This window comes from Pogoniulus pusillus, chromosome 16 (assembly GCF_015220805.1).
Source record: "Pogoniulus pusillus isolate bPogPus1 chromosome 16, bPogPus1.pri, whole genome shotgun sequence".
In the NCBI taxonomy this organism is placed as follows: domain Eukaryota; kingdom Metazoa; phylum Chordata; class Aves; order Piciformes; family Lybiidae; genus Pogoniulus; species Pogoniulus pusillus.
The window spans coordinates 10,197,721-10,222,748 of NC_087279.1; the positions used below are offsets into that span (position 1 = coordinate 10,197,721).

General features: G+C 40.4%; 1 protein-coding gene across 2 annotated transcripts in view; it reads right to left on the reverse strand.

Annotated features, from left to right (window-relative positions):
- Positions 1-240: 240 nt before the first annotated feature.
- The window catches only part of IARS1 (isoleucyl-tRNA synthetase 1), a 105,110-nt gene continuing 80,322 nt past the window's right edge, over positions 241-25,028 (reverse strand). For both annotated transcript variants that reach the window (XM_064156378.1, XM_064156377.1), the window contains 9 exons: positions 20,535-20,709; positions 19,681-19,793; positions 19,299-19,394; positions 17,146-17,322; positions 13,463-13,574; positions 12,103-12,228; positions 6,871-7,014; positions 5,766-5,918; positions 241-1,856 (listed from right to left, as the gene is read on the reverse strand). In XM_064156378.1, coding sequence (XP_064012448.1) covers positions 1,774-1,856; positions 5,766-5,918; positions 6,871-7,014; positions 12,103-12,228; positions 13,463-13,574; positions 17,146-17,322; positions 19,299-19,394; positions 19,681-19,793; positions 20,535-20,709 — 1,179 coding nt within the window. In that variant the 3' untranslated portion in view covers positions 241-1,773. The remainder of the gene's footprint in view (positions 1,857-5,765; positions 5,919-6,870; positions 7,015-12,102; positions 12,229-13,462; positions 13,575-17,145; positions 17,323-19,298; positions 19,395-19,680; positions 19,794-20,534; positions 20,710-25,028) is intronic.

The window sequence follows — 25,028 nt, forward strand, 5'->3', positions numbered from 1 at the left end:
TTTGTTTCATTAAAGCAGCTATAAATATATTTAAGAAAGAAAAAAAAATGTTAAGTTTATCTTCCGTTAGTAAGTCAGAGTAAATTCATAAATCTTGTCTGGGCTTTTATTTCACTGGAAAGCACATCCTTAGAGATACAGCTACACATCCACAAAAAAATAAATCCCAAATAGCTCTTTAAAACTGCAAACAATGTTGTCCCCTTAGATTGTCTCCTTAAGAATGAGATTAGATTGCAATCGTTTGCCATCCTCATTTATTCTCCAGAAATAATAAAGCCAAGTTATTCAGCTTAGGAACAGCACTCTTACTTTCACAGAGACATAATCTGGACGTTTTTCATGTGAAAAAAACCCAAACCCAACTTAATACCAATCTGTTTTCCATGTCACTACATCAAGATAAAGATAAGCAAGTTGACTTACAGGGGAAGCCAGAGGGCAATGTCCAATATCCATTAAACTGAGCAGGGCAGTGATTCAGTAGGTTCAGGCACTGACATTTTTAATACTGATAAAAATAATTTTATGTAAGCTGAATGCCAGAGATTTGATTTACTTCAAATGACTACTTACAATTTTGGTCTGGTCCACTGGAGCACAGCAGTTACACAGAACATTTATTTATAGACATTCCCACTAATACAGTGTCATCACAAAAAAGCTTTGGCTTCTATTCGTGCTGAAAAGATGAAAACCTAGAGCAATGGAGAGCCATGCTGAAAAAGACCTCGTTATTCTTACACAGTGGTACTCTGCCTATGTTCTGTCTTGCAGTGCACATAACCTCTTCTCATGAACCTCCTGAAGGCACAGCAGTAAAGGCAGCTGCAGGCACCTTGAAATGAAACTGAAACTGAAGTGTGCTTCAGTTCCTCATTTGAGTTAACTAGTCAAAACCCATCCTCAAACTGAAACGGTTGCCTGTTATTCCACTTGCCCACAGACATACAAATTAACACTACATTTGGCAAGTTATAACAGCTGCTATAAAAACTAAAAATAATCCAACAACTAATTTCAAGTTAAACCTGCTTTTAAATGTGAAACCAAAAGCAAAACATCCCTCCCTCAAAACCCCAACCAAAGAAAATCCCCCAAACCTGTCAGCATCACAATCCAGATTCAGTATGGCCCTTGCCAGGTTCCAAGTGTATCTAGGTCATCCTCACCTACAGTTTTCTAACCATCTTCTTCTTCAGCAAATGTAAGGAAGCAAAGTACTCTGAACTCAGGGAAACAAGAGTCTGGAGACAAAGCAAATTTATTGTTCCAAGTGTTGAAATAGAGAGGGGCAGTAAAATCAACAGCCACACACTTCATGTAAATCCAACTAGTACGAATGAACAAACCTGGATAACCCTTAGGTAAGTTCCACAACTACTGGTATGTATGTCACAGAGCCTTGTAGGGAATCCACGTGTTAGAAAATCAAGGATGCCTTCTGCAAAAAGGACAGGCAGAGAACAGCATCACTGAGGTACTAGTCCCATTTCTTTCAGGCATTTTCTGCATAGATATCTAAAGTTAAGGAGTTCTGACACTTTTCTGAACAGCTTTTACAGTTTCGTAACATGATGAAAATACATTGTATTTGAAACCAAAAGAGCAGCATATTAGACATGCACTGGTAGAAAACATCCTGTGTGCAATCCCAGATGTTAAAGAGTGCCATACACAACCTGGATGCTCATCTAAAAGCAGACTAATTTAATTTGATTTTATTTTTGGTGGAAGAGAGTCTAAATGGTCTTTTTCATAAAAATGGAATTCTCAACATTCAGCTGTGGTGGGTATAACACAAACAAACACAGTCTTCATGTTCAAGTTCTTCATGGAGATGTCCTTTGTGATTTCTGAACCAAGAAAACAAGAGAAACAGAAGGGTTAGTGCTCTTCCTTGCAGGTGAAGCTATCAACACTTCTCTTTATTCAGACAGTTCTGCTGCTTCAGTCAAAATGTGGATAGAACAGAAATGGTCCAGCTCAAAATTGCAGCATTAAAGGAAGGGTCACCACACATCCAGATTGCTACTGCAAGAGCTGAAGACAGTGTTCTAGTCTACAGTGGAATTTTTTGAAAGCTTTTGTCAGCCACACAGCGTAACATCCACTTTAGGAAAATATTTAATAAAGCAATGACATCAAGTCAATATTAACGACACAAAGCACTGAATACCCCTTATAAACATTACATAGGAATGGCCATAGGGAGACACAGCCCTTCTAGCATCCTATCTCTGATAGCATGGAAAAGAACACACATGTGGAGGAGTACAAGTACAAATAAGAGCATGCATGCTTTAGCTTGAGTTTGATGCATAAAGCAAGGATCACAGTAGCATCTGCTGAAAATCTGATGCTTCAATCCTGTTAATCAAGCCTAGAGAATTTCAGACTGGACCAGCTCCTCAATCTCTTGAGTTTCCTCGGAGATTAAAGGGAATAGGATGAAGTCTTACCACCAAACCGGTCTCCAACAGGCTGATTCAGAGCTGGTAAGTATTTATAAAACAAATACAGAGTAACTTCACTTTGTGGCTACAGAAAGTCACCTGTGAAGCTGGTAGGAACTGGAAATCTCTTTCACTATCCTCACCATCTCACACAGCATTTTTCCCCTCCAAGAGATTAGATGCTTCCTAGCTCAATGCTTCCCAGCACTTATCAGCTGTAGCAAGCTATCCCAGTAACAGAGCAGATTGTTTAGAATGCTGGCAGGTGGAGTTCTGGAACAACAGCAATCTGAATGACAAATATACCAGAAGGTCTCTTTATACAGAAACTTCCAAGTGGTAACCACAAATACACCCATTGAAACCAAAGCAAAGGAGTACGGGGGCGTACAGCATTAGCCTGCAAACCACAGTCCCTACAGACAACCCAAGCAAAGACAAGATAACTTTCCATTCTGGCACCAGTGTTTGCACAAATGTCAGATGAAGAAGGCAGGGCAGGGCTGGGTGTTTCTGCAGTAGAAACATCCTGGCAGTGTGCTGCAGTGTGTCAGAGCTGACGGCTGATAGTCACGCTGCTCCAACTTGGGCTCACCTCCAGCTGGGAGAGACCATGGCAGTGTGTGTGTGCTGGGGGGAGGCAAGTCTGTGAAGTGCATCCATGGAGATAATGTAACAGCAGTGTATTTTTCAGTAGCATGATGTCCAAGCGAAAGCTAACTCTAGAAATGGCAGCAAGGAGCTGGGTCTGCATGTACCAGTATGCACCTGCCTTCAAACAAGAAGGCCCCCATCTTTCTTGGAAAAACACTTCAATTTTTGACTAAGCAGATAAAGTCTGCATCAAAGTTTAAAATCATCTACTAATTAAAGAATTAAACCCTTATGGATCATGATGGTTCTGTTTACAAGTTCTCCTCCAGTTTAGTGCTCTGCTTTAAGCATCTGAACACTCACCTAGAGAGCTAAAAGAGAGAAGGTATAATTCCACCCAGCAATTAGGACTTCGTTCTCTGATTAACTTTGCTTCCCTCCCCATGAAAATGCTACAGCAGTATGTCAGAGTTATTTTGGTCTGCAGAAGCAGCCAAACAAAGCATGAACTTGGTCTCCAAATCTTTATTTTTAAAATCCTGATAAATGAGGACCTACATGCAGCTACTCTACTCAACAGTATTTAACACAATTACTGCTTCTAGAAATTGGAAATGTGGTTTCTTAAACCACTGATAAATCCTCCTTTCTGTTTCTTATACTCTCGTTAAAAAGCTACTCAAGAGACTGAAATTCTTTTGTTTGGAAGGTAGGACCTTGAAATAGATTGATAAAAAAGATGAATAGAGGATTACAAAGTCAACACAAGGAGGATTAACAATCAACACAAACAGGAACTGACCAAATGTTTTCTGGAGACATCAAAATATTTCTTTTTCCATGCAGCACTGAATTATCATATAGAGATTGGAAGACAAAGTACAACCATTTGGTGTCTCTATATGATTTTTAAAATGTTAAGAGAGCTGCACGGTGAAATTTAAATCTGAAACAGAAGAAGCACTGTTATGACTACATGTTAGCCACACAAAAAAACCTCCATGACTAACTTCTCTACACTGAGTCTAAAAAAGTCCAAATCAGGTTTAGCATTTGAAGAGTAGCTAATCTGCCATTCCATATCACTGTGAATTGTCATCTCACAGACTTCACGTAGTTCTGGAGAACTAGTACAAACACAGCAAAGCTATTCAATTTATTTCCCTTTTAGGTAAAGGCATTTAAAAATCCTCACTTCAGCTGACCCAAAAGCTGTATGTTTTCCTGTTTTGTCAGGTTTTCCCTCTCACAAAACTCAAAAGTTTTCTCCAATAATTACTGTAGTATCTTTACTAACTCACAGGCTGCTGTGACCCCCTTCTGCCCTGTAACACATGGTATGTGTAACATCAATTGCTCCTCAATGGTTCAATTCCTAGCCCAGAAGCTTTCACACACAAACACAGGTTTTGTTTATGCAGATGAAGTGTGATGGATCTACTCAGTATCTTGCACCTCATGTTGCTTCTAAACACTGCAGTCTCCAGTTCTCTGCTTGTTAACACCACTCAGCACATTATTTTTAGGAGTAGCTCAAGCTACCACTCGAAAGTCTCAGCAACATTTGAGATCCATTTTATCTACAAAAATGGCTTTTGAATAAACAGATTTTAGTCATGCAAAAGTAAAAAGCAACCCCAAATCCACAACAAAATCTCCCACACCTTACTTGCTCTGATTCTAATCTATCCTACTTGAACCCCTTCAACCCAGACAGAAAGCTAAGCGACCTTAATATTAGCCGCCTACACTAAAGGGCTACACTCCTCCCCTCACCAAGTGACAGGCATCTCCCCAGGAGATCCCAGGATTAAGGAACTAGTTTAAACAAGATGTCTAACTTCTGGACAGACGACCTAATGGCATAAGTCAAGGTTAAGTGTTGCGCATTCCTTCTGAACAGGCTATAAATCGTGCCACTAAGACCAACTGGAGGCAGAAGAATTTGCTTCATTTCATTTCAAGAGCTGAACTGTCCTGGATACACAGAAATACCTCTTGTGGTTTGGGTTTTTTAATAAACAGTTCCCAAACCATTCCCAGTCAAATCAAGCCCCAAATCTTTCTCAGGCCAAATTTTTTTCACTACAGGTGGCTACATCTTCAGTTTGATATTTCTCATGAATCTGAGATTTTTGTTTCTGAGCCTCACCATCTGTCTGTGGTTTTGGAAGATGCTTTGACATCTCAGCTATGTGACTATGTGCTAAAGCTTCCTACTTCCCAGGTATTCTGAATGAATTGCAGCTGCCATACCCTACCAAGCCTAACCTACTCACACAACTCTAAAATACTCTTTTCCACCTACTCCCATTCTCCAATAGGAAGACAAAAAAAACCCAAATCCACAAAAATATGAACATTACAGTAAAAAAAAAAAAGGATCAGGTTTCTAAAATATCCCCACTTTAGACTCTAATCACTTCTAGGAGGAGATTCCCTTTCTGCTTAGTCACAGCAACATGTAACTACCACCAACACTGCTGACTGACCCTTCCACTTCAGAAGGAAGAAACTTTCCCAGAAGTCCTCTCGGCCCTTTCATGAAGGGAATCTGGATTTTGAAATGTGTCATGTGTGCTTAAAGGATTTCACTAAATAAATATTGAATTAGTGGGCAAAATTAGACACCAATGCGTAAACAGTGGGAACTTACTAATTAAACTAAACACTTGCACCGAGCCTTGGACAAGCAAACCAAACGTTAGTGCTTACCTTGAGTCTGCATTTCGTCCAGGAACAGTTTTAGCCTCCTGCTTCTGAGCCCAAAAACCTTTGCTGTTTCATGTAGAAGACCTTGGTATGTTAATCCATTTTTACCAACAGGATTTTCCATCAGAAGAGTTCCCACAGTTCCCTTCTGACATTCTGAAGAAAAAGAAACACTGGAATCACTATTGGTGAGGAAAGACTTTATCTTGGGAAACTGAAATTTAGGGTGTTTTTTTCTTCTATTTCATTCCTATTTCTTCATAGTGATGAATAATTACCAATACCAACCTACTTACAGATAGTCACTAAATAAGTTCATGAATTTTAGAATCAGAAGTAAAAACACTGTTAACAACTTGACAAAGCAGAAGAGAACTTTGCAAGACTCTTTAAATGTCAAACAGGAGAGCCTGGGAAACATGAAATATTTCAACAGGACACAAATACCACTACAGAAGCTCACAAAGCACCTCCTGATGATCAAATCCCCAGCTAAAAGCACTTTTTTTGTGCAAGTAGGTTCCCAGTAGTGTCAGCAAGATTCCACATGCGTAGTCCAGAAAGGACTTGTACCAGGGCACAGCAAAAGAGCAAGTTATAAGAACATGGCTGTTCCCATGTGAGGTTTCAGAGTGGAAAGTAAAATACTAGAAGCTGTGGAACAGAACTACATACAGGAATCCATAGTCCAGATGTTTGTAATAATACAATTCATTTGGCTTTTCAATAGCACTAACATATTTCACATGCTGTTTACAATGCCCTGGTAAAGAGCTGACTCCCCTTTCATGTTTGGTCAGTTTTAGCCTCTGTCTTTTAAAATAAGTAGCACAGGTGAGGTGATGGTCAGAAACAGGCAAACAACGCTGCAGGGCTCAGGTTTAAATGCTATCCCTTATCTCAGACTGGCTCTTTTTTCTTTGATGAAAGGAGAAAAGCTAAATATAAACATTGTGTTTATTAGCAAGCAAATGCTGGGAAAAAATAACATCAGCATCCACCAATGAAAACACAATGAAACTTATTTCCATCAGTAAGCCAGGGTGTCCAAAATGTCTGTCACAAGCAGCGCAGCCTGTAAATGAGGAGAGATCAGTATCCGACCTACCTTGTGGTTTTGCATTCATTAGCTGCAAGTTGATATACTGGCAAAGCAGAGCATCAGGAGAGCTGATCAGAGCAGGTGCTGACCCTGTTGTTACATGGAGAGTCTTTCCGCTGAGACTAAGCAAGTCAGTTTTGTTTATCAGCTCTGAAAGAGAAAATGAGACCGGGCAGGCCATTACAGGGGAGCGGAGGTCCAGTTCTCACTCCATTAGCGGACAACGAGTCTTTCTAACTGCTGATTCCACCAGGGAACTAACTCCCTCTTCACAATTCCTCCCTCAAGAATGAGCATTTCTCCACTGAGAAAAATGGGATTTGTGCAGAAATGTTTGGTTTTCTCCACGGAGTGCTTTGTCTGCTGTAGAAAATGCACTCCTATGTAACATTGCCTATGCGCATAAATAGCCAACGTGATTCCTTGTGCAATAAAAATAGTTAAATAATGGAAAACAACCAAGAAATTACTCACTTAAGTCAACTGCTTCAACTGCATGAAATGCAGACCTATGACCTGTACACTGACTTCCCCAGCTGAAGCAACACTGGATGTGTGGTACCATGCAACACCAGGACACTTCCCTCATTAAACTGCAGATGACAATTGATGTAAAATCAGTGACTGGTTGGCTCGTGAATAATGCCCTCTGCATTAAGAGTTGTGTTTAGTGTCATGAGCAGCTGATGATTCAGCAGACAACTCCAGCTATGTATATTTAGAAAATGGTGGAAGATCAGAGCCAAACCAGGACCCACATCTTAGAAGATTTTAGAAGTAACAGCAACACCCTGAAAGCACTCAGATGAGAAGCTAATGAGGTTCCTATAATAGTGATGCAAGATGTAGGGCTCATTCTGCTGCCTACATGAGTCTATCACCAAGGTAAAAAGAGCTGCTGGTAGCCACAAAATCAAGGATACACAGAAATAACATCCCTTGGTGCTACAAAGCTTTTGCAGCTACCAAGAAGTCTGACCACCAAATCCAGGAAGAATTAATACATTTCACTTCTTGGTATGCACAGAGTAGGCACATCTATCATCTCTTTCCAACAAGCTTTCATTCCATCTCAGCCCTATCTGCATGCCATGGAGTCCAAGCTTTACGAAGCTTATTCTCCATCAGTTCTTCTGAATGAATTTCCAAGGGGCACAAGTTATACTCTTTCTAGGCTACAGGCTCTCAAAACTCTGCCACCTGCCACAGAGTATCAAAGCACAGTGGAGGGCTTATGAGACTGCCCTAAGGAAGGATAAAGACATCAAACTGCACCTAAGATTCGAAAATGGTATCTTTTAAAATCAACTTTTAGATTTCTGTATCACAGATATATCTCAAGCTTTATAGACATTTCATTGCTGCTTCTAAAATTCAGTTCTCAGGGATGAAGATTTGATGATGATGGTGGCTATCACTCAGTTAATGGTTGGAGTTGGGTGATCACACACAGAATGGTAGGCATTGGAAGGGACCTCTGGAGATCAAGCCCAAACCCCCTGCCAAGGCAGGTCCACCTACAGAAGCTCACGCAGGAATACATCCAGGTGGGTTTTGAAAGTCACTAGATGTGGTGACATCTGTGATCTACTGCCTACTCAAGCCCTTCCTTGATCTGTTTGAAGTGCAGAGTTTGAGCACAGGAGGCTTTGTTTTTGGTTTTACTTAGAAGAAAACAAGAAAACGACTACATGAACATAAGGAGAGGAATTAACATAATTTCGTCACAAGGAGAAAGAGTCAGCAGCAGGTTTTGGTAGCATTACCATGAAGCAGCATCAGTTGCCATTTATATGTGATTCATGGGGCATAGCAAGAGGCAGCACTGGAGAGCTGGGTGCTTCGCAGAGCAAGCAACACAGGGCTCAGGTAACATCAGGTTTGACATTACCTGGTTGCCAGGATCTGTGCAGATGTGTGCAGAGCAACAGGGCAGGAGCTACAGCAGTGATGATTTGTGTATTTAGCAAATGTAGCATTTTGCATGACAGGACCACTGACATTTTCACAAGGAGGCTGTTACAGACAGTGCTGTCAATGATCTCAGTTCCTGGAACCCTCTAATAAGAGCAAGCAGAGGGAGAAGTGGATCATTTTGACACAGTTAACAATACATTTGAAAACGAGCAAATATTACGAGTGCTCATCAATATTAAAACCACTTCTAAAGTCAGTTCTCCCTGCAGCTGAGACTTAAGTGGTAACGCTCTCCTAAGGTGTCTTACAGCCTTGTAAAAAATTAAAGAGGTAATAAAAGTAAAATTTGTAATCTTGTTCAGAAAACAGTGCAAAGAATAGAGTTAAAAACAAAAAATACATATGGAAATCATCAAGAGGGAGCAAGATGTGGACTAAGAAGTTTGTAGGAGAATATTTTTCCCTGACTTTTCCCTTCCCTGTTATCCACAGCTTCATTTCTTCCTGCAATGATAAAGAATTCAGAATTTCTGTAAATAAGTTTTTTTCAACATAGGCTACTTCCAGGAAAGCCAAGTGCAAGTCAAAACACACTCCCAGTAAGAAATTTTGGGGTTTTTCCAGCTTTTCGGCAATCTAGAGCAATATAGTTACAGAGAAATGTTCTTACCAGCTGACTTGAGCTTAGCCTCTTTCATTTAAATGATTTGTTTTTTTTACTATACAGAGAGACAAATCCTGTGCTCAGTTTCTGAAGGTCAGTACAAATCCCAGAACCTGGCTCAGGGTTTGTGCAGTTACTCAAAATGCATTGATGCACTGTTGAGGAGGAAATGTTTATCCCATTATTTCAATGCTGCACTGAAAAACAGGGCATGGCATATTTGAGCCTGCCTTAATACAAGAACTGCCTCAATTTGTGCCATTACATAACCCTAAGTAAATCTTCATTACAATTAGAAAACAAGGTAATAAATTACTGCAAGTAAAGTAGACAGCCCTAAAAACCACAGGAAGGAAAATAAGAGCCAGAAATACGGTTTTACTGGGTCACAATTTTATTAACACACATGGGAACAATTCAGCAGCAATTTGTCATGAGTGCACGACCTCTCTTTGCAATTCCTCTCAGATCCAGTGGCTGGCACCACCCCTCACCTCGCCCAAGGAGACCCTGCAACCACCATTAGGCCTCACCTCATATTACCCAGGTGAATGGGCAGGTAAAGCAATGGGATTGTATCCCAAACAAACACCAGGAACATTGGTTCTATTCTCCACCATCTCTAGGGGCTATTTTCTCTGTATGTGCCTTCAACCCTGACTCCTCAGGATGCCATAGCTTCTGCTGATCAACATTTATTTGAGATCTCTGCCAAACTGCAACAGAAGTGAATTTAATAATCTAAGCTTTCCAAAGGAACTTCCATGTTGTCAATATGCAAACAGGGAAAAAAAAAACCCTTGTTCTGCCCAAGCCACCTAGAGTGAAAGTTTAAAATCAGCACACCAAGATGGGAAGTCCTAAACAGATACCTACAGAAGAAAAGTACCATGGAAATGAAAGAAATTAAGCCTTTGTTACTGCAGCAGCGAAACCCAAACTTTTGAGGGAGAGGGAAGGTTTACATTTTCTTTACCACTTCCTTCAGAAATTTCAGCATTAACAGGTAATGCTGCATCATTTTGTCCTGCTAGTGGCAGAAAACAAAGCAAATAAAGACTTAAACTCCTTATAATTCTCATGAGGTAAGGTTTTCCCAAGTTCTCTTGGCCTCCTGCAGATCACCTCTTGCTGTCTGCAATGGTAATGGACTGCACTTCATCAGGCACATACCACATTATGAAGAGCTATCACTACTATTTGGAAAAGGATTTCAAGGAAATCCTCTCTTTAACACCCAACTGGAACTTGAGAGAAATACTGAGGAACCCCAAATGTCCCATAAATCACCTGTAACTGAAAGCAAAGAATAAGCATTTTGTAGGATAGAACTAATCAGTTCAGCCAAGCACAACTTGGAAGAAGGTTTCATCACAGCAAACTAGCACATTGCAGTAGATACGAAAATCCCAGTAAAACTCTCCTAGACTGTCATGAGAAGACAAACAAGAAATCTAAAGCTAGAGATGGAATAGTGACATTATAGACATAAGAGAGACTATTCCCCCGCTGATGTCACAGGTACACAGAAAATGCAGATCCTAAGCAGTGCTGTGACCACCCCAAGACAGCCGTCCACAACAGCCAAGTAAAAGACCTCCTCCTCAGAGGCTGTTTCCATACTATTTCCATGAAAACACATCAGCAGACATTTCTGTAGCTGTCCAGTTACCACATGTGCACTGCTTCATTTCATTGCTGCTCATTCCAGACTGAATATGAATGCTATGGAAACAGCGTGAACTGCAAGATGTCCCTGTAAACAACACTAAGAACATACAAAGGACTTACTATTTTGCTGTTGAAACATCTCTGAAGTCATAGCACAACATGGCCATGGTTAAGCACTCTACTCTCTGCAGTTTTGGCTACTAGTGGAACCTTGTACCCAACGTGCTGGTTGCTCCAACTTTGCCTGATGCATTGAAATATTATACATAATTTAATAGTAAAACAGCATCTTCAGCTCAGGGGAGTGAATGTCAGTTTGCTGGTAGGGCCTCAGAGTCACTCATTTCAATCTCTTCCATGATTTTCTTCTCTGTTTCAGCTCTGTTAACTTTTTAGTGAAACAAACTATGATTCAGCCTGTTAGTCTCTGCATAACCTATAGAAGATGTACCACAATCTTTGCCTTAAAGGAGGTGAAGTTCAAGCTGCAAAAATACTCAATAGGTCTGTCTAAAACGAAGAAATGCGAGATCCTCAAGTTTCTCTCCATCAAAAAGCAACATCTTTTTCCTCTACAGATAGCAGTTTGCATTCAATTTAAGTTCTCACCCTGCCTACTGAGGCATTAGGGGGAAAAAAAAAAATCAAGCAAAAGCTGATGGCAGCTCGCCATCAATATCTAGCATAGCTTGGACCTGATGGAAACACTTCCTGAAATAATTCAGATTTTGTCCTGGCGAGAACTGCAGTGGAAATAAGGTAGCAGAAAAGATGAGCAGAGAAGATGAGCATCATTTAGCAGCAGCTTTTGGAAACATTGCTGTGACTATAAACACAGTCTCATAAGAAAAGCACTGTAAAATGGAATATTTCCTTACGCATTTTCCTTTTTCCTTTCAATTTTGTGTCTATATAGGACAATTATACACTAAACTCCTAGCTGCTGCTAGAAAGACTTTCAATTTTCCTTGTCATACTCCATTTACCTGTTTTTCCATTAAAAACTGTCAGTTGTGATTTTTTCAGACCAAAAATGCAGGAGACAGCATCTAGCAGTCCAGTGAAGTTCAAGGTGTTATCTCCTTTTGGATTTTCCAGCAGTAACACTCCGTCTAAAACCAAAATTAAGAAATTAAGATGTAGTTTGGAAGTCAACTTTCAGTCATTTTCTAATGACTTCTAATTATTCCCAGTGAGTTTCTAAGCGAACTTGAGACTGACGACAATGCATCTTGCAGGGAAACGGACTCAAGTGTACTTCAGAGTCTGGAAACCACACTTGTTCTCATTAACAGAGCAGTCCCAGAATTATATAATCCATTATTACAATGACTAAACATTTACAGATGATTGTGCCCATCAAGATGCTCACCAGCTTATGCAGTTATGTTCATTATTATTAGTAGTAAGGTCACAAAAATGATGGGAGGGCTGGAAACCCTTTGCTCTGAGGACAGGCTTCTCAAGAGAGTTGGGGTTGTTCAGCTTAGACAAGAAAAGGCTCCAGAAAGACCTTTTTGTGGCCTTTTGGCACTTAAAGGGGCTGCTAAGAAAGATGGAGAGAGTTATTTTAGCAGGGCCTATTGTGATATGACAAGGGGTGATGATTTTACACTAAGAGTGGGAAGATTTATACTTGATGTAATGAAGGCTTGATATCGATGCTGGTGACCCTGTCCCAGGCTGCCTAGAAAGGTGGAAGATGCCCCACATTCCTGGAATCATTCCAGATCAGGTTGTTTGGAGCTCCGAGCAACCTGATGTAGTTGCAGATGTCCCTGCTGACTGCAGGGTGCTGGGACTAGATGACCTTTAAAGGTCCCTTGCCACCTAAAGCATTCTAAGATTCTGTAATTCTTGAGCAAGCAGCTTTGTAACCATATCTAACAAGGCACACTGACACTAACTGCAAACATGCAGCAAAAACAATTCAGGAGTGCATTTAATTTTCTTTCAGTAGAGAACTCAGCTGCACTCATTTTTCCATTACCCACACCACATTCATCACATTCCCTAGTTTTCAGTATTCTTCTCAGATCCACACTTAATATCCAAGTTTTTCAAAGCCAGGGTCTGCTGCAGGGAAAGGCATTGCTTACATTCACAGTACTGCATCAAGAACCACACCAAGGGTGGATGTCCCCCTGTAGACAGCCACATACAAAACCCCTCTGGTATTTACTCATCAGCAGACATCATGGACAATATGTGGGCTTCCTTTTTAACAGAACTTATTTACAAGAATTATTTAAATCTACTATTGCAAAGGACTTTGCAACATCTTTCAACAAATTTGTGGCTCCAACATTCATCCCCACTGAAAAATCAAGCCCAGTACATTCCTACCTTGCTCTGTCCCATTAACACAAACTTTGAGGTTGACGTAGGCACAGGCTGGACCAACACACTGATGCAAACCACCTCTGACGAGTGTAATTTCTAGCTCTGATCCCTTCAGCTGAAGAAAGAAGGATACTATGACTATTTGAGTATTGCTTTATTAGATAGACACACCTAAATATCTTCCCTATATAACTGAGATCTTGTCTTACCATACTAAGCAGGACTTAAAATTAACCAGCAACTTTTGCCACATCTTCAAATATGAATTTGTCTTTAATACACGTTAAAGATATAGCAGCATTCAACACGAAGGAGAAGTAGAATAAACAGCCTCACTTTCTCAAGTGATGAGTAGTGATGCAGCCTCTCAAAGCCTAAATTGTTATCCAAAAATTAATACACTCAAGAGGAACTCACTTCCAGAGGTAATGCAGAGTATATGAAGACAGGTTCCTGCTCTGAGTTGCTGTTTAGAGAAGCCTTCAGCCATCTCCAAAGGGATAGCAGTGGCCTTGGTATCAAGCCAGTCTTTCTGACTATCTCCCCACTAGCTGTTAGTGACTCAAGCCTTGATACACTGCAAGAAATGGAGCAGGCATATTCCTGTGCAAATGAAGCAGGATGAAGATCCCTGACAATGTGCAGCAATGCTACAGAAACAGACTTATTTTGTAAAGGCCTTCAACCAGAGCTTTACGAATATACTTCTGCCAAGCACGGGTCTTTTCCTGACTCAAGTGCAGGCTGGAATTACTCCTACACCACACCAGCTTTCATCAACCACACTTTAAAAGATGTATTTATTAAAATTTTTAATTAAACAAGTATCTTCCAGGAATCACTTATATGAACAACTGGTACTAAGTGACCATTTAAGGCCCATTAAGGGTTTTTTTGTGCATTTAGAGACTGTCAGTAAGAGTCACAGTCCACAGAGAGGATAGACTTAGAAGTGTTGCTTTCTGCTGAGGACGGAATGAGATTTGTTGATCAGCAAATCTTACTCTGTGCTTATCAATTCCACCAACAATTGAAAACTCCTTTTTCAAGTAGCTGCTTTTCCATGCTAATATTTTCCTGAGATACTGCTGATTTTTTGTTGCTGTCATTGGGAGAGGAGTTAATAATTAAAGGCTTTGAATCAAAAAATGATCCAGTATAATTTCACCAAAGTACTGATCAGAACATAACCAAGATACTTGTACAAAAGACAGAACCTCATTTTTGTTCCAGTCACATACATGGCAACACCATGCAGACTTCTACTACTCTGTCTAGAAATTTGGTGCCAATGATCTTGCAGAAGTTGAGTCAGCTGTGACACTTGTGGGATGACACTCTTCATTCTTTTAACTTGCATCTGCTTTTCTATCTGCAAGCCTATAATGGTCACTGAAGCATTTCCCAAAGTGATGCTGCTTACCAGCCACCACCACCACCACTGCAGTTTGACTTCACATCACAAAATGCAATGCAGTTCTGACTAACAAAGCCAAGGAGCCATAGCCACGGCTGGTGCATCCAACTGCACATTCACTGCTCATAGCTGCAGCTATCCTCTATTCTCCACGAAAGGTCAAATTTCTGCATTGAAAGGATTTCTGAAGAATGGCTTTTGCATTTCAGATGTTTCTGTTCACTGCTCTTACTGTGACAAGCCAATTGCAGCAGAACACAGAGTACGGTCAAACATCTGCCCTAAACAATCCATCTCTGCAGTCCCAGGAAGTGAAACTTCCAAGGAAAGCTTTACAGTTGCCCTAAAATCTCAGTCATCTGTTTTTTTCTGCAAGCTCTATTTTAAAGTCTAAAGGTGTGACTGATGGTTCAGAGGCATAGCAAGTCTGGAAGGACAGCAGTCCTCTAAATGTGCAGAAGTCAATCCACATGGCAAAAGACCACAGGCTAACTCCCTAGGGAGGTACTTGGTAGTAATTGAGGCTCCCTGAAGCAAAATAATAACTCTGCATTTACTTACAAAGATTTTCTTTGCCTTTATTTGCCATACAAACTACACAGCTTCAGAATGTGCAGTAACTAAAGGGTTTTTTTGTCTGAAAACCTCTCCAGGTCCAAGATTGAAGCTGAAAGCAGGAACTCTCAGCAGTACGATCATTACATTTCTATCAACTTAGTCATCAACTGCAGCAGCCACACAGAACTGTCTGTCCTATATAGTGCTTTTTCAGCTGTAATCTTTCAGGTTTTCCCACTCTGAAATCCTACATTTCTGCAAGTTCACAGCCTGACCCACACCTCCTATCTCCAGTTTACTCCCTAGCTCACCATTTCCAAAACTGCCTTGCTGACATCCAAACAACAGCTATCACTTACATACAGAACCACCAGCACCTTCTGGCGGGGCAAGATTTCATCTTTACATAGACAGCATTATTTAAAAGTAATCCAAGAGTCTCAGCTTTCCACACGGTTTTTCTTCACTAGAATCTGCTACATTAAGATTTAGAAAATGGAAAAATAACAGCAGGGGGGGAACCACACTTGCACAGGCATGAAAGCTGTCATGGAAAGACACAGTAACCAACATTGGAACTCCTGTCCTGAGCTCATGTCCTAGGCAGTTTGAGAGGCAAATATTCCAACATTTGTTTCCCAGAATTATACTCTTTTTTCCAGTTGCTTTTACAATTTAATTGACTCTGTGTTGACAGCATCGAACTATTTACCAGCAATATCTCAACCAAGTACACACAAGAAATAGTAAAATATTTCCACCAGTATTTCAGTCCAAATATCCTCCACCTCCATGTCCTGTTTGTCCCTATGTCTGCCACTCAGTTAAACTAAGAGTTTTGAAACAGACCAAGTAAAGCTTTGATTCAAAACTGGACAACTTTACAAGTGTAATTAAGAAATATAAACCACTTCTTTTGCACATAACGTAACTGAGGGATAAAATACTTGCTTTCACAGAAAGTGGGTTGAAAGTGACTTTGGGAGATCATCCTGTCAAACTCCCCTACTAAAGCAGAGTCCCCCAGAATCACACACAGGCAAGTTTTGAAAGTTTCCAGAGAAGGAGACTCTACAACCTCTCTGGGCAGCCTGGACCAGTGCTCTGTCATTCTCACAGGGAAGTTATTCTCCATGTTCAAATGAAAACTCCTGTGCTCCAGTTTCTGCCCATTGTCCCTTGCCCTATTCACTAGGCACCCCTGGAAAGAAGCCCAGCTACATCCCCTTGACCTTTGTATTGTTACAAAAAGACTGAATTTCAGCAAGGCAGGGGAGGAAATCCAGGTATCCGCAAATATCAATTAGTGAAGTTGGTCTTAAGTCAAAAGGCAAAATCTAGCCTCAAAGACAACATCTCTTGCACAAAATTATATTATCTTAAAGCAACTGGAGCAGTAGTATTAGTGCTGTCTAAACAACACACTAACTCAAGCACACATAACTATGGGTATTAAGCTTACAGTAACAATGACCTGAGATCTTTATTTTGGTACCCAAATGCCTCCATTTTCAGATATATTATAGATACAAAACCCAACTATTTTCTTCTTTAAACCAAAAGAGCTCATATGGAAATGCATCAATATGTGGGATGTTCTGGGTGGTGTTTCACATACATATTTACACAATTTCTCTGTAGCTGAAGTATGCTGTTCAGTTAAAAGCAGATAACAAAATGAACTATGCACTCAATGCTTTTTCCTTCTTACTTGGGCTGTTTCCTGGATGAGAACTTCTTTTGAGGTAGGCACTGGGTAAGGCTTCAGGGCAGCCTTTATTGTGGCAAAAATGAAATCCATATGTTCCTTGATAACAGTATCCAGGTAGTCACCTTCTGGATGGGATCTGTAGTACACTGTGATCTCATCTGTAGGAACCAGATTTCGCTGTAGGATGCAAATACACTATTAATGACAGCCAGATGACTAAACTAAAGGGATTATTGTTAAATTGAAGAATAAAATACCTTACTGAGGTATTTACCAGGTGTTTGTTACAAGTTTCCACGAAAGAGTTGGAATAAAACAATTCTTGTGTCAGAAGGGCACAAAAGAAGCTTGAAACCTGGTGCATTCTTCAAAATATAATGACCAAATGCTGTACCTCACTCAGAATGTTTTAGCTACAAATACATCTACCAATTCCTCACCTCGGTGAGCCAAAAACCTACCAAATGCATTAAAAGACTTCTCCTGATGCACAAGAATTTACTAGCATTGAGATCTCGTTAGCCTGAAATGAAACTCCCAGCTCTCCACTCAACAGTTGTTCAGTCAGTGACAAGTCCTCCCAACTGTCTCCAAAACATTTTCTATTGCTTTGGAAGGAAGTGACCAGGCTTAGGTTTCCACACTAGTTCTGGCAAATCTCAAATACTAACATACACTTCAGGAAAAGAGCAATTATTTTGGATGGTATGCTTAGAAAAGCTTAACTGGAGCAAAGTTTTGCTTCAGTAAGATAATGACTTTGAGGGAAAAAAAATAACAGCAGCAAGAAAACTTCATTTCTAAAATCTGCTAAAAACAATGACTGCCCTAATGCCAGTAATCCTTTACTGCAGAACTGGGACCTGTACACACTTTTATAGCAGGACTGGGGACAAAAGGAAAACAGAATAAACGCATATTAGCATTCTGTTAATTATTGGGTGAAATGAATTCTTTCGGTATTCATTTAAGTGAGATTACATGATGGCTTTATGTCACTACAAAAGGAAGTTTAAAGTCAGCCAGTTACTTATGAAGGGATTTTCTTCTCATGGACACATTCCTTCCAAGTTTTATTTTATAAAGAAATACCTCTACATAGTTTAGATCTATAATTGTTTTGGTAAAACTTTGTCATTTTTGTCTTTTCTACTGCAGTCCTGACTCTACAGATACCTTTTCTCAAAAAACACAAACCAAACAACCCATGAAAATATTCTCTACACATCATTTAGAGCTCTTCCAAGATTTCTTCAGGCATAAGTCTGAAAAAGACACTAATCTGTGTATTGCCAGCAAATTTGTCAAGCAGGAAGACCCTCCACAGATCACAGTACAACATGCCCTAGATTTGTCTGTGTGCAGAAGGGGATGAGGGATTGGTTTTGTTGGTTGCTTTTTTTTTTAAACTTGCAGGTTCTGAAACCTTTAGCATTTGTTGTACCAAGTTAAATATCCTTTGTGGTGCTCTCCAGATGAAAGGCCTTTTAGACTTGTCATCATCTCCATAGTGACCATGCTTTCTTGGCACAAATGGAGATAGGGAGTGAAGCTATCTCTGGATTGGTGCTGTGAAGAGAAGGCACTAACTTTGGTTCAAAAGTACTTAAAACACCATGGCCAGACAGCATCATTTGTATGTATGATGAGAAGAGCTTAGAGCAGAATCATTAACACAGGTGCCAGAAACACCTTCTGGAATTTGCTAAGCCACAAGTTTGTTTCTTACAGCAGCCCCAGGCTCAGACATCTCAGCTCTCACCAGCCCAGCTGACGCAATGCTCCGGAACCGAGACAGAACAGAACGTAACTCTTGGCAGGAGGTTGGCTGGCTGGAAAGCAGTTTAACTGAGACTCAACCACTCCTCTGTGGCTCGAGATAGAAAACAAGAGTGGCTTAGTAAAATCAATTAGTTAATTGACTTTGGATAGTGTATAGCAAGATCATTGTTCAACTGCAGCTATTTAAAATATGGGAATTCAAAAATAAAGTAATGATTTGGAATCATTTCTGTCCAATCAGAAAGCTATAAATGAAGGGTAAGTGGCACAGGGCTTCATGCTTAACTAAAAAGGTCAGTTTCTGCGGCAATGCACCCAAAAAATGGTCCAATGTCAATTACATGTCTTGTTCCAAACCACTGCTCCCTCACCTTTTTGCGTAGCTTCTGGATGCGATTGATCACTTCTCGGGCAACTCCTTCATCCAACATGGACTGGTCTGGGGTAACATCCAGCAAAACTAAAACCTGGGGTAATGCATAGAAGACAGATGGTAGGTAGGTGACCAACTTGAAACAACTGCTGTTAACTCACCCAGAAGTCCAGGTGCAGTTTTATAGAGCTCCTCAGTCACAAAATGCCGTAGCGAAGAGAGTACTTCCACATATCAGAATTCCAGAAGCTAGGCTCCTGAAATTTGTTGAACTATCTGAACAAAAAAATCTACTCTAGCTTTCACCTCACCGTCTTCCTAATGCTTCTAGGGGAACTCTTCCCTTAGCCAAAAAGCAAAGAAATATAAAAAAAAAATACCTGAGCATCAGAATGTGCCTCAAACTGAGTAGATCCTCCTGCAACTTGATCAAAGGTATACATGAGACGGAGATCATCCCCATGGAGTTCATGTCCTTCTACAACGATAGTGCCTGCAGAATTGGCAGATCAAAAGCATCTCTTACAAAAACAGTTTTAATTCAGAAAAGCTTTAAACCAGCATTCAAGCAGAGGAAACAGTTTCTTTGCAACACAGACAAACAGCAGCTGAGCTCTATAAGAACAGTGACCCATCCTACACTCAGGTCCCACACGCAGACATTTGTACAGGCAGGAGAACTCACTGCAGTGCTGAAGCTTCAGCAACTGTTTGGGTAGCACTTGAATCCAATGGAATAAATCCTAAACATAATCTGTGCACCCAGCTACATCAAAATTCACACCAAAACAGTCTGCCAAAGAGATATAACTGGAAAAAGCACACCCACTGAGAAGTCTGGAACCAAAGCAATGCTTTTGGAATGAAAACTACTGCATGTAAACTCAGTTCCAGTCTAGTCCATCCCTACAGAACAGCTTAAGTTCTGCTTCATTTTAGCCTTAGTCCACAAACAGGGTAAGATCAGGATACATGGCCACATCTGCTGTCAACCAAATAATAGAAACAACTTTTCTCCTAGTCTTAAGATAACATTTAATAGGGATAGTACCAGGAAACTAGGCCTTGAGTTTCCCTAAGCCCCCAGAAAGGTCCTTTTGCCCCTGTTCCTGCAAATGCTCAATTAATATATACAAATCAAGTGTGATCAATTGATTTTCCTCTGATGAACCAAAGGATTTTGGATACTTTTGGTCAACACTCCCATTTTTCAGTGGCTGGTATCACTACTTACCTGTCTCCTGGAATTTCTCCAGCTGCTCACTCTTCAGCTCTTTGATTGCAGCCATGACAGGCTTAAACGCACCCTTCAAACGCTTCCCGAGCACCATGTGATCCGGTTCTGCCCTCAGCCGCACTCCGTACTTATCTTTGTTAGTAGACAGGGTCACCTGGCGGACATTAAGTTCCTGCACAAATACACCAAGAGGGTAAAAAAAAAAACCCCAAAGCTTAAAACCAGCCACCTCTTGACAACTCTGTAAAAGGTTACAAACCTAGGGGCCACAGGTCTAGGGGAGTCATAGGTGGCAAACTGCAGTATAGTTGTCTCAATGAATTAAGCAGTTTGGCAACACTGTAAGGGCAAATAAGTCCAATACCAACACTGTCCTTCAGCAGAGGGTCCTACCCTCCCCTCCAGTCTTTATCATAGCCCTGTTAAGGTTGCACGAGCACTTGTGATCAAGTCCACCCATTCACACAGCACTCACAATCTCACCACTACTAAGCTACCACCACTAAACCATGTCCCTCAGTACCACATCCACACATCTTTTAAATACTTCCAGAGACTGTGACTTCACCACCTCCCTGGGCAGCCCTTTCCAATACCTCCAAGGATGCTGACTCAACTACCTCCCTGGGCAGCCTGTTCCAAAGTCTGGTAAACCTTTATGTGAAGAAATTTTCCAAACTCAACCTCCCTCAACACAATCAGAGCTCACTTAATCTTGTCCTGCCACTTATTTCATGTAAGAAGAGATGAGCCCCTACCTCACTCCAAACTCCTTTCAGACAGTTGTAGAGGGTGATGAGGTCTCCCTTCAGCCTCCCCATCTTCTTGAGATATACATTCCTCTTATCAACAGACACCAGACAGCTCTCAACCTAAATCACATCCCTGTTTATGGCCTTTTTTTTACTTCACTGATACAACCGTGTGAAGAGATAAAACCATTACATGTAAGTGCAGTGGCTTTAGGAAATGGTCTGGTGAAACTCATCCAAAAAGTTTGCTGAAATACTTTCCTGGTGAAACGCTCACAAAAAGAACTAACTTTAGCAATTTTATGTTTTAGGCTGTACAAAGGCTGCTGCCTCATTTTGTCTAATTCCTCATCTGTTAATTTTAGTCTACCCTGTACAGGAAACCCCCTTGCTCAGAAGACCTGCCTGCGCCCTGCAGCAGAGGGTCAGTGTGCTGGAGCAGTCAAAAGAGGTTATAAAACTTGCATGAACTTTAGGAGGAACCCCAGACCAAGGATGTTATTTTGCACAACAGAAACCTTGGTTTGCCCATGTGTTTTTTTAAGTACTGCATGCAGGGTTTGTCTCCATAACTGAAGGGGAACACAGTGGTGCTGGGGAAAGAACATCATTGCTACCATGAGAGGAAAGACCAAGGCTAGAGACATCTTTGGAGATAACAAAGCCAAATGGGGATATGACTGAGGTTATGAAAAAGATGGGTAAGAATGTAAAACCATTATTCACCAAATCCCCAAACAACCCCTCAAGTAAGGGAGCATACAGTGGAAACAGTGGGAGATTAGTTTACAGGAGAGATACAAGTAGTTAACTCTTCAAAGTTAATACCAGGAAAGCAGGGAAGCAGGAGTGTAACACAAAGTTCAACAAGGAATTCAGTTCATAGTAGAAGTCATGTGAAAAGATGGGAACAAGCAGGCATTTGCCCTTGAGTGTCTTCAACAGAGCAGCTGCAGATGGTGACTAAGACAGAAGTCTACTGCAGGAAGCAGCCATATGCTTGTGCTTTCTCTAGATGGACGCTACCACCACAGGAGACAGCACAATGTGCTGGATGAGCAACAAGTCTAAACCGCTAAGTCATTTCTTATGTTCTTAATTACAAATATTTTCCTCATCACACAAGCACATTCAAAACCACCATTAAAGAACAAAAAACACCACACCACAAATCTTATTATTATTCACCCTGACCATTACACAATGGCCAGAATGGAAAATAACTGCAAACCTCTCTGCTCTACAATTAATTGTGTCTAATGAACAAATGCATTACACAGATTATTAATGACAGCAGGAAAGAATGTCTTGGTACATCTCCTTTGAATAAGAGCACTGTATCCAAGTAGTATTTTTTTGTCTTCAAGAAAGCCTAATTTGCTCTTGCTATGTAAAGCCAGGTAAGAAACACACACAAGACAGGAGTTGATATCTAAATTTCCAGTCTCACACTGTCTTGCTCTCCACTCTTAGTATAACCTACCTGGGACAGATGTTGGAAAGTTTGACTTGCTAACATGCATCTCTTCCACAAGCACAGACCTGCACGTATCTGGAGCACGTTTCATGATAGTTTGGCAAGTTTTGTTTGTCAGGTTGCCCAACACTTGAAGCAGTCTGTCTTTAAATCTCCACTAGAAGGTTGTTAAGTGTTCCCAACAACATGACACAGAATGACCAAGTACATTTGGCAAGCAAGCCGCTCCAAGTGATTCAGGAAGCAGAAGAAAATGGTAGTGTCAGCATGACTGCATCAGCGAGTAGCCAAACATTTAGATTGAGAAGGAATGCTTAACTACAACCTCTGAGCTACAGCCTAATTCCCTAGGAACTCCTAGTGATATGTGGAGCCAAGACTACAACTGAATCTAATTTTATTTAATACATCTTTTAGGAAATCTAATTAAAATTACGTACTTCAGAAAATCAGCTTTAATGGGGTGCTGCTGGAAATGAGCCCACAAGTGGTAAGTGACAATCTCGTGGGGAAAACGATGTAATAATCAAAAAAAGGGCACAAATTGAAAGATGACTTTGGGCCCGATTAGATAAATTACATACAAGCCAACTCCATCAGGACAAGTTTTCTACACTAATTAGATTAGGAAACCATTCTTCCGTATACGTTATCAATTAAAACAACAGAATGACTCCAAAACAAAGCAAGTGTGTATCTTAGGTCTGTTCATGCCTGCCTTGATATAGTGCTTGGCCTTAAAATAGATCTTAATTGTATCTTTGCAGAAAATCAAAATTAGCTCCTTCACACATCTTTTAAGTCTCAGGCATGCAATCTGAGGCAAGTAGCCCTTCCTACAGCCAGCTGGAAGACCTGCATATTCAGACATAGCTATGCACAAGGCCCTTTCATCCATCATCAGATCAACCAGTAACCCAATAGTGGTCAGTTCTCAGAACAGAGAAACACCAATGCTGTGCTTCAGATGGGCCAAGTTTTGTAGGCAAACATCCCAACAGCAAAATAAATATTGACACTGTAATAGTGTAAGAAACAAAACATTGAAGAATACTGTAAGAAACAAAACACTGAAGGACCACACGCTGCCACAGTTTGCAAGTCACTTACTTCAGCCCTTTCACACAGTCTATTACATTTCTGTAACACCACTAACACTACGAAGTACTGGCAGACCTTAGATTTGATGAAGTCAAATTGTTCTGGCTTATTACAACCATACTCAGGAGTGACAGTTGAAGGGTAAACAAAGACTGGATGTAAACAACATTCTGATTGTGCACAAAGTTAAACTCAGGTAAAACCTTTCACTGGAAGAAGTTCTGAACTAGGCTTGTAAAGAGCCTCAAATACTCATGAATGAATTGCAACTGTGTTCAGTCACTAAAAGCCTTCTCTCACTTCATTCTGTCTTGCTTTTTTTGCATGACAGTTCTATACTCTGGACAGTTCTATTATTAAAATCTATTTATTTAAATGATTTGCCATCTTCTGATTATGTGAGTAAGCCTGCAGATCAGAGACTACAGCTGCTTCTGAAACTGGTGAATAAAAGTTTTGAAGAACTAACAAGTGTATTTTTCAAATTCTTTTGTCAGCAACTGCCTGAAATCAAATGGTGTAATTTTTCTCACAGATTACCTCTGACATGTGCAGATTTACTAGAAGCACGCTTCTGCCAAGAACTGAAGGTTCTAAAGCTCTGAATATGTAGAAGTTTTATGAACAAAGCTGTAAATACAGCCCAAGCAATACCACCTAGTCTGCCTGTATTCACTGACCTCTTCAGCTCTGACCCATCCCAGTAAACAACTAGATTGATTGCAATGAAATGCAGTACAACACTGAGTAAGCTTCGAAATTAGTTTGGAGAATTTTAAGATGCATAATAAAAACTGGACATAAACAGCAGTTCACATTTGTGCCTCCACAAAGGTATTTGAGGTTGTTGTAACTCTTCTGTTGTAATCTAAGACACACCTTAAATTTATTTGCAGGAGCAAATGAATATAAACATCCTTTTGTACAATCCAATAATGTAATCACTTAATCGAATTGTTAAGCTCTTTATCTTTCACTAGTTGTAGAAGTTCACAGCAAATTTTTGTCAGCTACCTTCATAGCAGCAATTTGAGTATAAAACCTAGTCTCTTTGAAAACTGCATTCTCTAAAATCTATAAATCCAGTTTTCCCATCAAGAAAATTTGATGAACACTGACCTGTATTTCAAAAAACTCTGCTACTGAAAAGATTCAGGCATG